This window comes from Salvia splendens, chromosome 11 (assembly GCF_004379255.2).
Source record: "Salvia splendens isolate huo1 chromosome 11, SspV2, whole genome shotgun sequence".
NCBI classification, from domain to species: Eukaryota; Viridiplantae; Streptophyta; class Magnoliopsida; order Lamiales; family Lamiaceae; genus Salvia; species Salvia splendens.
The window spans coordinates 34,193,273-34,207,459 of NC_056042.1; the positions used below are offsets into that span (position 1 = coordinate 34,193,273).

A 14,187-nucleotide genomic window follows, 5' to 3' on the forward strand; every position below is an offset into this window, starting at 1 on the left:
TGATAGTCAGTGTCTCCAGTCATCCAGTGGCAAAATTAATTGATGGACAAGTTAATCTTGAGCAACCGAGCACTACCTAAAGTGGTAGTTGTTGATGGAAATCATTACCGTAGACATTTTTGTCACAACCTCAATGGTTATGATATTAACTCTCCAAAATAACCGACACATATAGTTACTCAGGACATGGTAATTGAGGCCCTTAACTTAATCTCGGGATACTTAGTCTCTCCCGTGGTGAAACTGATTGATGGACAAGTTAATCTTGAGCAATTGAACACGGCCTAAGGTGATAGTTGTTGATGCATATTGTCACCCTACACATTTTTGTTACAACCTTAATTAGTAGTTTGAGCGTTTGATTGACGGAAATCGCCACCCTAGACACTCACGAGCATTGCTTTCATATACCCCCTATAGCATTATTTTTTTTATACATTTAGTTTAATCCTAATACATTAAAATTGCTATTGACATTATTCATTATGTAAATGTCAAATCTTGATTTGTTGTGTTTATTTGAAGTTATAAAAAAATAAATAGATTGAGCTTTGCTTTAGTAGAATTAATGACGTTAATAATAATAATTAAAGTATTAGAATCAAAATAAATGTTGAACAAAATAATAATGCTAAGGTGGATTAAACGAGAGTGGTGCTTTAACGTATATCATGTGTCACTAATGTACGGTGAAGGTATTATTTTATAATTGAGTACAAAGGATGAATGAAATAAGTTTACTTCTTGACATAAGATCCTTGATCAAAATCGAAATTACACATTATTATTACAACATAAAAAGTTAGTGTATTAACTGAGATTCAGCCATAACTAAGAGCATAATATCTCAAACTAGGAAAACTTGGGTTTGGGCAAATTGTACATGATGAGTCCCATTACAAGAACCGCCGATCCCATGTGGAAAAATGGGCTCAAACTCACTCCTTTTGGAAGGTATGGCAATGGCTGTGAAAGAATGTAGATTGCAAATGGCACTGCAAAATTTATTCATAAGCTCTCATCAACACTTCACCTACTTCCATACAAGTGTGTGTGTGTGTGTGTGTGTGTGAGAGAGAGAGAGAACCTGCTGCTCTTGATGCTAAGGATGCCACTATTGCATTGGAAACTTTGAGAAGATTGAGAATGGATATACTGAAAAAGATGTTGGAAGCTATGTAGAGTAATGGTAGCAAAGGTGCTCCTTCACATCCTGAGGAATTTATCATTGATCAATGTTATGTTTCTATAATAGTAAAACATAGATGCAATCCATATCGGGACTAAAGATGTGAAAGCGTGTTTATCTCTGCTAGGTTTGGAGGTGTATTGAGAGAAGGGATGTCACAGTTGTGGTTTTGAATAGTCACGACTTCCGGGGAGGGTAGAAGAATGAGACCTATTATGGGGCATACATTACAATATACTCACTCCGTCCCTAAAATTTTGTCACATTTTTTCATTTCCACCCGTCCTACAAAATTTGTCACATTTCACTTTTTACCATTTTTTACTGTGCACCATATATTCCACTAACTTATTCTCTCTCACATTTTATTATAAAACTAATACTTAAAAAGTAGGACTCACATCCTACCAACTTTTTCAACTCATTTTCCATTACATTTCATAAAACTCGTGCCCGGTCAAACTGTGACAATATTTTGGGGATGGAGGGAGTATGCGTTATAGATGTATGATACATGACAAGTATACAATAATACAAAAGTCTTTTTAGTATAGATTAAAAATGAAATCATACCTATTGTGTTTGTTCCAATGTTGAAGAAGCAGGCTGCACCACTTGTGAAGTATGAGGGCAGTTGAGATAGAGGTATGCCTTTCATGCTCGACAAAATAGGCAAGAAGGCAATTGTGAAGAGGGCCTACCAATTAAATAAAATAATACACATGCACAATATATTAGGTCATTATCACTAATTACTAAATGAGATTTTTATTTTTTTTCATGTGAATAAGTTTCAAGATCAACATATTGGTTACCTGAAATCCAGAAGAAAATGAATTGATAACAAAAATGTCCAGTGATTTTCCCTGCATTCATGATGAGGAAAATGATTAACAAAAAACTCAACTTATTTCCCTTTGTCCAACGAGTTTTAATAAATTTGGGTTGAATGTATTTTAGGAGTGGAGTTCACTTTATTAGATAGATTGCATTAATTATGAGTTGAGAAATAGCTAATCTTTGAAACAAGAATAAAAAATTATTTCAAATTATAAAATAAAAGGTTATATTTTGTTTACCTTAAGACGTTTTGCAGCATCAATGAACACTGATTCCTGTACATGCCCAACAACTTTAGTTATTATTAATTACTATTATTATCATTATTAATCTGTAAATTTGGAGGAGCTAATATAAAAAAAATATGGGGTGCATTACCTTAAAAATTGATGCAGCTGCTTGAAAGAAACTCGAGGCGATCATGAGCCCCGGCCATAGAGGGCTGATTCCGGAGAGCATTCCGCTATTTGTTCCGCCTCTGCAACCGAGAGACCGGAAAATAAGGTTATCAAAAATCAAAATTTAACTACACGAATTTTGCGTGTCTTACGATTTTAGCATAAACTTTGAAGTTGTGATCACAAACTTAAGTTTTTTTATTTTTCCAAAGTTTTAATTTTTTTTATTTGATTAATTAAAAGAAAAAATAATTTAAAATAAAGTTTTGATTTCGTAATTACATTTCATCACAATATGCATATTAAGTTTTATTTAATTAAAATAATTTGCACATATTTAATTAAGTTTGAAGAAGGTTAAATACCTTGAAACCGCAACTACAACACCACCTGCCACAAGAAAGCATCCAATAATTTGGTTGAAATTGTATCGTTTGCCCAAGAAGAGGTTGGAAAAGAGCAATTGCCAAACCAAGAATGTCTTGCACACACAACCACCACAAATACACACTTCAAATCAATTGTGGGTAGTTATAATAATGATCCAGTTTATTACAATCGAGTAATTAACATGTTGGCTAACTGTATTTATGAAACACCAAAAATTCAACAAAACACAGAAATAAATTCACTATTTGTTTTATTCAAACAATACGCAGACTATATTAATACTCCACGTTCTTTACTATTGCAAATATTTTGCAATTGTAAGAAAATGAGGAACAAAAACAGCTGGAATTTTCTGTCACATTTTAGTGGCCCTACTTCGTTTTATCACGAAATAAAATCAATCATTAATGTCAAAGAATAGTTTTTATAATGCACTCTAAATTAATTTCCTTGTCACCTCATTTAGTTTGCTATGACATATGCATAACTAAGAATAAAATTAACAAACAAAAATATCGAAGTTTAACAACAAATTTATCAACAGATAATGAACTATGGTTAATTACTAACAACCTATTGGCGCGTAACCTACTCGCCAAAATCGATGCCTGACTTATATAAATTCCTATCCTATTAAATATGGCTTTGCCAAATATTGTCCTTGTAAATTATAATTGGCTGATTAGCAATCACATAGCCAAATTTTTTTTTTCTAAAATTAATATTTCAGATAATAACTTAATAAAATCAACTTACTTGAAATAGTAAGGGTATGGCTGGCCCCGGTAGCATGGCTGCAAGAAATCGATGGTTCTCAATATAAAGACTAAAGTCCAAAAATGGTCCTTAACATATTGCGTTTTTTTTATTTTGGTCCAAAACATTATCTTTTGAATTATTCGGTCTCTCACATTTGAAATCGGATTAGTGATGGAATTTGTGACGGTTTAGTGACGGATTAGTGACAGATCAGTTTCTCCCAATTAGTGACGGATTAGTGACCCGGTAATTAAATCTGTCAAAAATTTGACGGAACCGTCCAAAATGGACCAAATGTGATCCGATTTCAAATATAAGGGACCGAATAATTCAGAAGATAATGTTTTGGACCAAAATAAAAAAAACGCAATATGTTAAGGCATTTGGGGACTTTAGTCCAATATAAATAAAAATGTAAGCACAAAATTCATTTTTATCATGTGTACTTTAATTTTTAAAAGTTACTTGCATATTAAATTTCTGTATAATGCATTAAATCCAAAATAAATGAAGCAAACAAAACAACCACACCACTTGAATTTGGAGGGTGTATTCGACCGACAATTTAAGTCGATTTTTATTTGGGATATTAATTTGACATGTTTACCTCAAACAATCTTTAGAGCTTGATTATATATGTGACATTTCATTAAACATGTAGGTTATTAATTTTGAAAGATGAATAATAATCATTCTCCATTTATCTTTGAGGTGTCTGAAATCTCAACCTATTGAGTAAAGTGGTTTCATCTCACAGAGTAGTAAAAATGTTGGTTTTACCTCCGGCATACATCCCACAAACAGAAGAAAGGAATTCAAGAGACCCAATCGCAACAAAGGGCAATTTCGGAATAACCAGCATCTCATTCGTAGTTATGCCAACGCGGTATCTCACAAGGAGCACCGAGAAGAAAACAAGCACATATCTACATATAAGTCGAAGGTTCAGAGTAAAATAAAATAAAAAAAATTAGCAAGTAACAACAAATTACTGATTCCCCAATAATAAAGATAGATCAAAATTTTAGGATATCATAGTATTGCCCTCAATAAATTTCCATAATTCGAGCTAATTCCTCGGTTCGTATCCCAATACTCAATCATACTCCCTCACTTTGAGTATAAGCGAGACGTTTCTTTTCGGTACTCATTTTAGAGAAGAGTAGGAGTATATCTTACGCGAAAATATTGAGTTGAGCGAGAATGAAGGGGTAATCTTTCATAGGGACAAGAGCAAGTTTCTGAAGCACCCGATTCGCCATCGCCACCACCAGAGTCACCACGGACCACGCCACCACCGCTAACTTTCTCTCACTACTCGAACTCGGCAGCGTCTCTCCGCCACCGCCACCGCACTCTAAACCCTTTGAAAAGGCCGATGGAACATAAGTGGCCTTTCTCTCGTGCAAAGTGGAGAGGAGGCGGAGATTATTGGCCGGTGGTTTTGAGGGATGAAACGGCAGATGGAGAGGAGGCGGAGACGGAGAGACGTTGCGGAAGGTATTGGTGGCGGCGGAGGCGAGGCAGCGGGGGGAGGATTTGGCGCCGGCGCCGGCGATGAAGAATCTCATGAGAGGAGTATTTGGTTCATGAGATTAAGTGATAGTACTTTAAAATGAGAGTAAAGAGAAATAGTCATGAAAATTGGTGCGATACATGCCGCTTTGATATATTTAAACCAGCATTAATAGAGTTGAAATTTGAAAAGTAGTTGGGTTGGGTAGGATGAGTTATGATTTAATGCTCCCTCAGGGAAGTATTTAAAGACACGTTTTGTTTTGGTTTTGATTTAAAAAATTATTTGACTTTATAAAAGAAATGATGAAAAAAGTCTGTCAATATGAATATTAGTTTTATAAGAAAAAATAAGTGTAATTAATGAATTAGTGAAATACATAGTCATCAGTTAAAAGTGAAAAAAGGATAAATATGTTTTTAAATGGTGGACCATTTAAAGGGATATTGGTCTTTAACTAAGATTTTCATTTTTGGTCGAAATTTGGTATTTTCTATGCACTTTAAAACTGGTATAATATATCACAAATTTTACATTTTGTTTTTTATTTCTCATGCATGGTAGGTCGATCATCATATTCGACCATCTTCGGTACATTTTTTATCCTACTTGGCCCTACTAAATCAACGTGGTTTTTTCTACGTGATTTTTTATCCTACGTGTCACGAAAATAAAAAGTAATCTAAAATATCATAAATAGTTTATGATTGTCCATGTATAATAAAGATTTTTGCTGAAGATATCCTATTTTGGCTGGGTTGGGAAGTAGTAACAAACAAAATATAAAGTTTGTAATATTTTAGTTCAATTTTAAAGTTTATGAAAATATTAAAATTTGACCAAAATTTATTGTTTAAATTACAATATCTCCAATTTAAAATGATAAAGTATGTCAGATTTTGCCAGATAAAAAGATGAATTTAACAAAATCGCTGATCAATCGGTAAAATGATTTGCTCAATTATTAAGTTTGTGGGGTGTGAGTTAGAGGTAGAAAATTTATTTGTAATATGAGTAACTGAACTAAACTGAGCAAGACTAATCTATTAAATTCGATTCAGAATTTTTGGATTATTGGATGCGATTGATATTTTTTCTTCAAATTTGAATTGTCCTTTTTTTTAAATGATAAATCTGATATAATGTTATTTATATTCTTGTAGAGTAATTCTATATACGGCCCACCAGATCTAAGAGACCAAACTTCTACTGAGACCAAAACAAAGAATTAAAGGCAAAAAAGAAAAAATAAAACAGAGGCCCAATAATATAAACCGATGGTAGTTGGATGCATATTTTGTTTTCAATCAAGATTTTATAATCTATAGTATTTTGTATTTAAAATATAATGTGAAGAATTTTCAATAATTTGTTGTGATGATAGAGAATTTTGTACAATAATCTACATAAAAATATCAAATATTTAATATAATTATTATAAGAATATTTGTTTGGTAATGGCTTAATCATCGTATTGTTTAGTCTTGTTTTTCACACTGGTGGAGGAACATAACAAAATTATGTGAGTAATAAATGTATCTTATAAATGAGATGTGACATATTATATGGGAGTATTTGGAAAAAAAAAATACGTGACATGAATAATGAAACGAATGATGTAACATAACTAGAAATATAAATTTCCATTTTACAATTTTTAACAAATAAATCATCTTAGAATTTCCAAACTAAGAGCAGAGACTATTATGATTTATTTCAGTATTTGGGACTTTCAAGACGTATGTAATCATACATTATACCTTGAAATGGACCAGTCGCATTTGCTTGGGTCAAATAAATAGTGTTAATTCCTTGAATAAATAAATTGGCTGATATTTCCACCTTAAATAGCCAATAAAGGCCATGGATTCCATGTCTTGCAATTACGTTGTTCTTCCCTATTAATCCAGTCGTAAATAATGCTGGATTTTGGTCGGGATTATTTATTCGTACCTTAAGAAATTACATATAAAGACACAAATTAATTAAAAATTTATAAATAGAACAAACTTAATAATAAAATTGTCTAATTAAAATGGTACCTGTAATTCAGCTTGAGCTGCAGATGCAAGTGACAATCTCAAGTAGTATTTTCCATTTGGTTCGACGGCTTCAAGTTTGAACTTGATTTGCCATGTTGTTGCTTTATATGAATTCAAGTATTTTCTATAAATTTCGAATGAAAATAAAAATAGTTATATTTTAAAATAAATGGATTATAAGATATTTATATTCTGAAAATGTAGTTTTTAAGTGAAAAATAAATACCGAGGGAAAAAATTGGCAAGCGAAACATATCAAAATAGAAATAACAAAAAAAAAAGAACAACGAAAATTATTTTTTAAGAAGATTATTAAAGTTCATATTTATTTAACCATAATCTTTTATAGTTATACTTATGCATTATCAAAGTTCATATTTAATTAAACCCTACAAATTTAATTTGCTTATTAATTATCATAATTTTCTTATTTTTTATCGCTTATTTTTTATTATAAATTCGCAACTGAAGAGCATGCACGCATTCGTACCTGGTGACGTGGGCGAAGAACCAATCCGTTGTGTAATTGTTCTCACCAATTGTGTAGACTAAATCGCTACTGGGATATAATTCCCCATACCTCTCCCATAATCCATATTGTCTGAACCTACAGAATATTAATCATAATTTAATCATCCTAGTTTAATAGGAATGCGAACATTTTTTTATGTATTACGAAACGCTCAACAAAAAATATGGTGTGCAACACTACAGTAGCACAACATCAAATTTAAAACAAAGCAAGCTACACTGTAAAGTGAGCGTATCGGCAAAAGCAAACACAATATTTGAAACCAATACAGAAGCAAGAAAACATAACAAACAACAAACATCTTGGAATGATTCGTCAACCTTATCAACGAGGGAAAAGTGGTCTCACAACAACTCCAAGCATAATTAATGAGAAGATCCAAACATCAATCATAAAACACACGAGAAAGTATCTACCAGCCTAGCAAAACATACAAAACATACATAAGTAAAGAAAGTACACAAATGACGGAATAACAACACACCAAGAAAAAAAAAAACTCACTTTCGCAAACAACAACTAAACCAGAAAGAGACACAATAGAAGTTAATCGAAAAGAGAGCAAAAAACTCTCTCAAAAATAAATGAAAATAATATTAATACCTATCATGATGATTAACATAAAGTTTGTTGATGTATTTGGGATTAGGGTCGGGAACGTAAAACTGTTGAGCAGTTCGATCCGGGATGCCAATTTCCCATAGGGTTGGTCCATTCCTTGTTGGTTCGTGCACTATTTTGCCCATATCAATGTTGCATCCTATATCATTCTCAAAAAAAAAAAATCAGATGTGACTGATTTAACTGAAACCTTTGTCTTGAGCATTTATGTTCCTTTTTACTAATCAAAGTGATTAGTGAGAAGAAATAATAGATCAATTTATGGACCTGAGGTTATGATAATGTTGTGATCATGCTTAAAATCTCCAATGAATCCTGGTATCCATGCATACAGACTATACTCTCCAATTATGATGTTGTTGATGCTAAAATGACCTTCTTCATCTGCTCTACTCCAAAATTGATAACCCTGAAAATTCATACCAAAATTTTAACTTGTGTCACTTCTTTTATAAGTATAGACTCATGCACACGCCTACGTCTTCACGCTAGGATGATTCGAATCCCCGACTTATAAGCGGAGAAGAAATGTCTAGTACAAGGAAACATGTTTGACATCAATTATGTATGTCAAGAGAAGTGAAGTTTATATACCAAATGAGTAATCTAATCTCTCTTGATAGATTAGTTTTTCTAAATGAGTTCTCATGTTTTGATCTATAATATTGGTGCTTTTATTTAGAGACCAGCGGCTTAGAGTGGTGACCTTGTCCTATATTGATAATGTAAGGTAACAAAGTGGGGTTTGGTTCGGTGTATAAGGCAACATATGTGAGGCTAATATACTCTTGATATTCTAGTATTTTGGAATGCATTCTTTTGATTGGTCTGTAACATTAACTATGTTGTGCTTCGTTGTCATCTATTTTGTGTTATGAGTATTTTGCGTTTATATTCAAATCTAGGTTATTATAATTCATTAGACAAACTAAATACTATAATGGTTCCAATTAATGAGAATTATGAGTAAATCACACCTTGCCTTCTGTTTGCCATGACCCAACTTCTCCTGGTGGAGCCAACCCAATGTAAGCACCATTTCCCACCACATAATCATCACTCATGTACCTATACAAGAAATTTAATATCGAACTCAATTTGAAACCATCTTTTATAGTATGTATATTAGTGCATGCATGATACTTGGAGGATATGTGTTAGTTTGATTGTGAAATTACTTCACAATTCAATTTACCAAAAAATCACAAGTACAGTGGCAAATCCGGAATTTGACGTGGATGTAATGTAAACAACGCGACATATTAAATTTTACACATAATTAAATATTTTCACCCGCGTCACACATTTCATAGGTACAATACGGAAGCGAAAAAGAAATTTTTGAAAAATCGGTTTTTGCATAATGGTATTATATGTACCTGTCTTTAATTAGCAATGTGCCGCTAACATTACCCCTTTGCGCTGATTTTGGGAAGTCCTCCGACGCTGGGAAATTGTAAGGCCAACTCTCAATTTGTTCCAATGCCTGTTCCATTTCTATTATTAAATTATTTGATTTTGCCCATCGTTTTAAGTAAAATGTCACAACTCTGGAGTGATTCTAAAATGGGTACCCAATGTTTTTATTTTGGTTTAAAGATGTTTCGACAAACAATTTTCATATGAAATTTTGCAGAGTATTTCAACGGCTCCTTCAAACTTCAAGGGTGATTTGGTCTATAATTTTTTTGTGGGACATTTTGAAATCAAAATAGAAATATTGTATACCTCAAGGTCGTTTCCATATACAACAAATAGCCCGATCGAACAGGTCGAGGAGAAGACCAAAGACAATAGAAATACAGGCCAATGAAACAAAACATTTTTCAATACCGACACAAGTAGCATAAGGCAACCTGAATAAATACATGCAGCTAGGAAACACAAATCTAACTAGAAACAAAAAGACAATCTCACAAACACACCAACAAGAGCCAACAACGACAATGAAAAGGTCGCGAAAGAATACGGGACAAAAGACCAACCAGCAGGCACCCTTATAAGGTTGAGACATTTTCAAATAAAACGTCCTAAAACTTATAACTAGAAAAAATAAAATAAAATAGATTTTTAAACCTGTTGTTTGGCATCTTCCCAAAGAGAAAGAGGGTCCTCTTCTTCTCCTTCACCTTGTGATTTTGTAGAATTAAGATAAATGAAAACTGGACCAAAAACTTTCTTCCATGCCTCTCCTTCTCCAAATTTTACCACTAAATCTTCACCCCCATAGTGTGCACTAACAAACATCTGATCATCAAAATATCACACACTCACACACAAAATAAAAACACATAGAATGTATAGTTATTGCAATATTTGGTACTCCACTATTACTATAAGTTAATAGAATGTTAGTTGTATAGTTGTAATTACATACAGCAAGAGTGGTGGGACCAACATGAGAGGTGAGGTCTTGCTTTGTAGAGCCTCCTGTTCTGAATTCATTGCTAGGCATTATTTGCCAAAAACCCACACCATCATCCATGCTAATCCACCCATGGACCTTCACTTCTTCGTTCTCCCCCGAGTACTCATACTTGTCGTCCACCTTCATGAACGTCACCACCGTTGATCAGTGTCGACGCTTTTTTCGTTTGAAGTAATCTTTTTCAATGTATTTGTGAATTTTTTGATGATATTTAGTCATTAGATATCTCAAATGTAAGGGACTAATTTTGGATTTTAATCTTAAATTAACTACTATTTAAAATGTTATTTCTAAAATATAGTAAAAATAAAGCGAATATATATTAATATTACCGTATATAGTACTCCGTACAACTTATTTTTCAAATAAAAATAGTAGGTCCATCATTTGGCACGTCAAGTCATGGCTCAATCATTGGAGTAAAATTCTAATGGTAAAAGTAAAATTATATAAGTTGAAAAGATTGGTATAGAAATGGATGATTTAATAAAAAGGCTGAGATAAAAATTATGTACACTTAAATCATTATAATCAATGTCATATACTAGGAACTAATTTTGCGAGACAAATGAAGGGAGTAACTAATTTAACCTCTCCTTTGAACTGAGGCTCGATCGGGTCGACAAGTAGTACCGCTTCGGGATAGTCCAACGGCTGTCCTCTTCCCGGTAGCCTGTCATCCGGCAACGGCATGTATCTCTGCCTATTGTCTGCCATCGCCATATACCTAAACCTGTCCATTTCATTCGATTCGACCACAAGGTAAATAATAAACCATTTTTTTAAAAATAACACGAACAAATAAACTCGATTCTTAACTTGTCTTTCCTCAGCTTGAATGCGATTCTTGTCTCGTCAAGGTTGAAACCGGGCCAACCCTCCAACCGTTCGTACACCGCGTACGAATACAGCCCTGAAGAGCCACGAAGCAGTACAAACCTGCAGGGTTATTTCGAAGTTACAAATCACTTGATTATAATAATACATGAATATATTTAATACATGAGTTTTGAATTTATATTGAATTAAATTAATTTACCTTTTGTCTATGTTTAATGGCGGTAGCTTTCCCTGAAGGGATGTATCCCATTTTCTTGAGAATGATAACTCTATTTGCTCCTCTGATTCCACAACAACTTCAAATTTTTTTGCTTGAATTCTGTTTTTTTAAAAGTTAATATTATTTGCATCATGTATATTATATAATTAGATGAAATATTCTATTAATTTTTTTATGGACACAGAAAAAAATTCCAAAAATATGCATGCCTATCAAATGTCCCTGTAGTTCCAGTGCTTCCTCGTTGACTCCAAACAAAGTCCCAATACCTGAAATAAGAAATTTAGTAGTACTGTGAAAATTATAAAATAAAAAATAAATTAGAGGAAACTAAGAATAAAGAAATTGAAAATACCCTCTGCTGGATTCATCATTGGCTGTTTCTAACAGATTGTCAATGTGATTGAATTTAATTGCAGTCACAATGCCATCTGGTTTTGATAGTGTGACTCTAATGATGCCATTATCCATCACGACCTTCATTTAAACATCATATATATTGTCTATGAATTAATTTAGTAACCCATTAATCAATTTAATTATATTGAACCAAATGTGACTTCGATTCCCAACTCAAATAAAAAGTATGGCATTACACATTGGCAGATCCACGTGGAGTCGGGGGTCGATTGACACATTGTTGGTTGTGTTCGACCCGCGAGTTCCATTTTCTGAATCTGCTGTTGTAAATATATATGTGTGTGAAACTTACATGGCGTTCTCGAATATGCAACTGGAGTTTTGCATTTGACATTGTTGTGTGCGAAAATCACGAATGAAATGTTGTGACTTTATTTAATTCTAGTCATCTTATATACTAGCCTAGATGTTGAATTTGGGCCGAATTCTAACTTTTAAGCTAAAGTAAAGCAAATAAAAAGAAATCAAGATTTTTGCTTTTTTAAATAATAGTCGTTGTTAGATTGAATGTATGATGCTTAAGTTCTTAACGACATTGAAAGGTTCGAAATTAGGTATTAATTAAGTAAATTGATACATATTTGGGTATTGAAAAAATTTTACTCTTGGAAGGGAGAAATAGGTGTCAATGAAGTATTGAGGGGAAAGAGATTGGTGCAAAAGCAATGGCTAATGTTGGACATTACTTGAACTAAAAAATAAGAAATCGTGCTTTTTTGGTTGGTGTGAAGTATGCGTAACAAATTGAGCATTAACTTTTTATGTGATTTGTAAAGTTAATAATGATTTTATAAGTATTGGAATCAAATAAGTATTACATAAACGTTAAAAACAATATGCTAATGTTAAGAAGAGAGATCAATGGGAACAAACTGATTTTCGAATGAGTTATCCATTGAAAGAAAATGAGGGTGATGCTTACATATATATAGTAAAGTTTATATAAGATGTTCGTATAAATCCCAGCGACAAATTATAAATTTGCTAGGAAAAATCATTAATTTTCACCATATGCGTGATTCAACTTGTATTGGCAATAAAAATTAGAGATTTTAATGGTGATACATTAACTAAGATTGATTGTTTTGGCACAACTTTTTAGTCCCCACCGCATCCTCATCCCGTCGACGTCTCGGTTCGGTTTGGCACGTCTGCTGGCAGTGGGAATTGACTAAGAACACAAACCGCTCAGATCAGTGGCGGATCCAGGATTAAAAAACGGAGAGGGCGGAATAAAATAATAAAATATTAAATATAATACTTCAATATGTTTTTTTAGCAAAATGAAAGTCTATTACAATTCAAGTAGCTCTAGCATCTGTTAACCGAGACAACTGATTTCTACGGGTATCCATATCTTGAAAACGTTTCAAGATTCTTTCATTGGAAACACTAGCAAAGATGGATCTTTCATTGTATACTACCAAACTGTCATTCAACCACTCATCTCTCATCCTATTCCGCAAGTCAGTCTTGACAAATTTCATTGCTGAAAATACTCTTTCAACAGATGCAGTCGCTACAGGTAAGATCAATACCAACTCAATCAGACGATAAACCAACGGAAAAACTTTATCTTTCTTGGTTTCAACAATCTTCTGAGATAGGCTAGCCAAATCTTCAATACCATTCAATCGTGCATCTCTTCTCACAACATCAACAAAAGTTTCAAGTTGTTTAAACAATTCAGTATGTTGAGTCGATGTGAAGTCCTTCGGTAAAGAGTAGCAAGATGAACAAGCTTATGAACATTAAAAGCAGCGAAATCATTTTTTGGATCGAGGCATGCCATACAACTTAGCAAGTCTGTGGATGCATTTAATGGTTATTTTTTTTCGGTCAACGGGGCGACGTCGGAGACAACGGAGGGGGCAGATATGGAAAATATACATCCGAGATAAGGGAAAATTAGGCGCACGGTGGGGGCGACCGCCCCCACCTGCCCCCTGGATCCGCCACTGGCTCAGATGGTTGGAAGAGAGAGCGAGTGCG

The 14,187-nt window shown here is 33.2% G+C and overlaps 2 protein-coding genes across 2 annotated transcripts; both read right to left on the bottom strand.

Moving 5' to 3' along the window:
• Nucleotides 1–665: 665 nt before the first annotated feature.
• On the bottom strand, nucleotides 666–5,241 carry LOC121755195 (protein CLT2, chloroplastic-like). Its single transcript, XM_042150483.1, has 10 exons — nucleotides 4,756–5,241; nucleotides 4,357–4,502; nucleotides 3,574–3,611; nucleotides 2,793–2,908; nucleotides 2,408–2,507; nucleotides 2,269–2,304; nucleotides 2,005–2,055; nucleotides 1,763–1,886; nucleotides 1,088–1,213; nucleotides 666–995 (listed from the first exon to the last, which is right to left on the bottom strand). Exons 1-10 carry the CDS (start codon nucleotides 5,145–5,147, stop codon nucleotides 853–855), a joined length of 1,272 nt encoding a protein of 423 aa, XP_042006417.1. The 5' UTR covers nucleotides 5,148–5,241; the 3' UTR covers nucleotides 666–852.
• Nucleotides 5,242–6,808: 1,567 nt separating this feature from the next.
• On the bottom strand, nucleotides 6,809–12,534 carry LOC121754866 (rhamnogalacturonate lyase-like). Its single transcript, XM_042150157.1, has 15 exons — nucleotides 12,488–12,534; nucleotides 12,131–12,252; nucleotides 11,985–12,044; nucleotides 11,755–11,874; nucleotides 11,535–11,654; nucleotides 11,307–11,448; nucleotides 10,665–10,835; nucleotides 10,364–10,534; nucleotides 9,667–9,773; nucleotides 9,265–9,355; nucleotides 8,555–8,696; nucleotides 8,270–8,426; nucleotides 7,625–7,741; nucleotides 7,135–7,258; nucleotides 6,809–7,045 (listed from the first exon to the last, which is right to left on the bottom strand). Exons 1-15 carry the CDS (start codon nucleotides 12,527–12,529, stop codon nucleotides 6,809–6,811), a joined length of 1,923 nt encoding a protein of 640 aa, XP_042006091.1. The 5' UTR covers nucleotides 12,530–12,534.
• Between the last annotated feature and the right edge of the window lie 1,653 nt (nucleotides 12,535–14,187).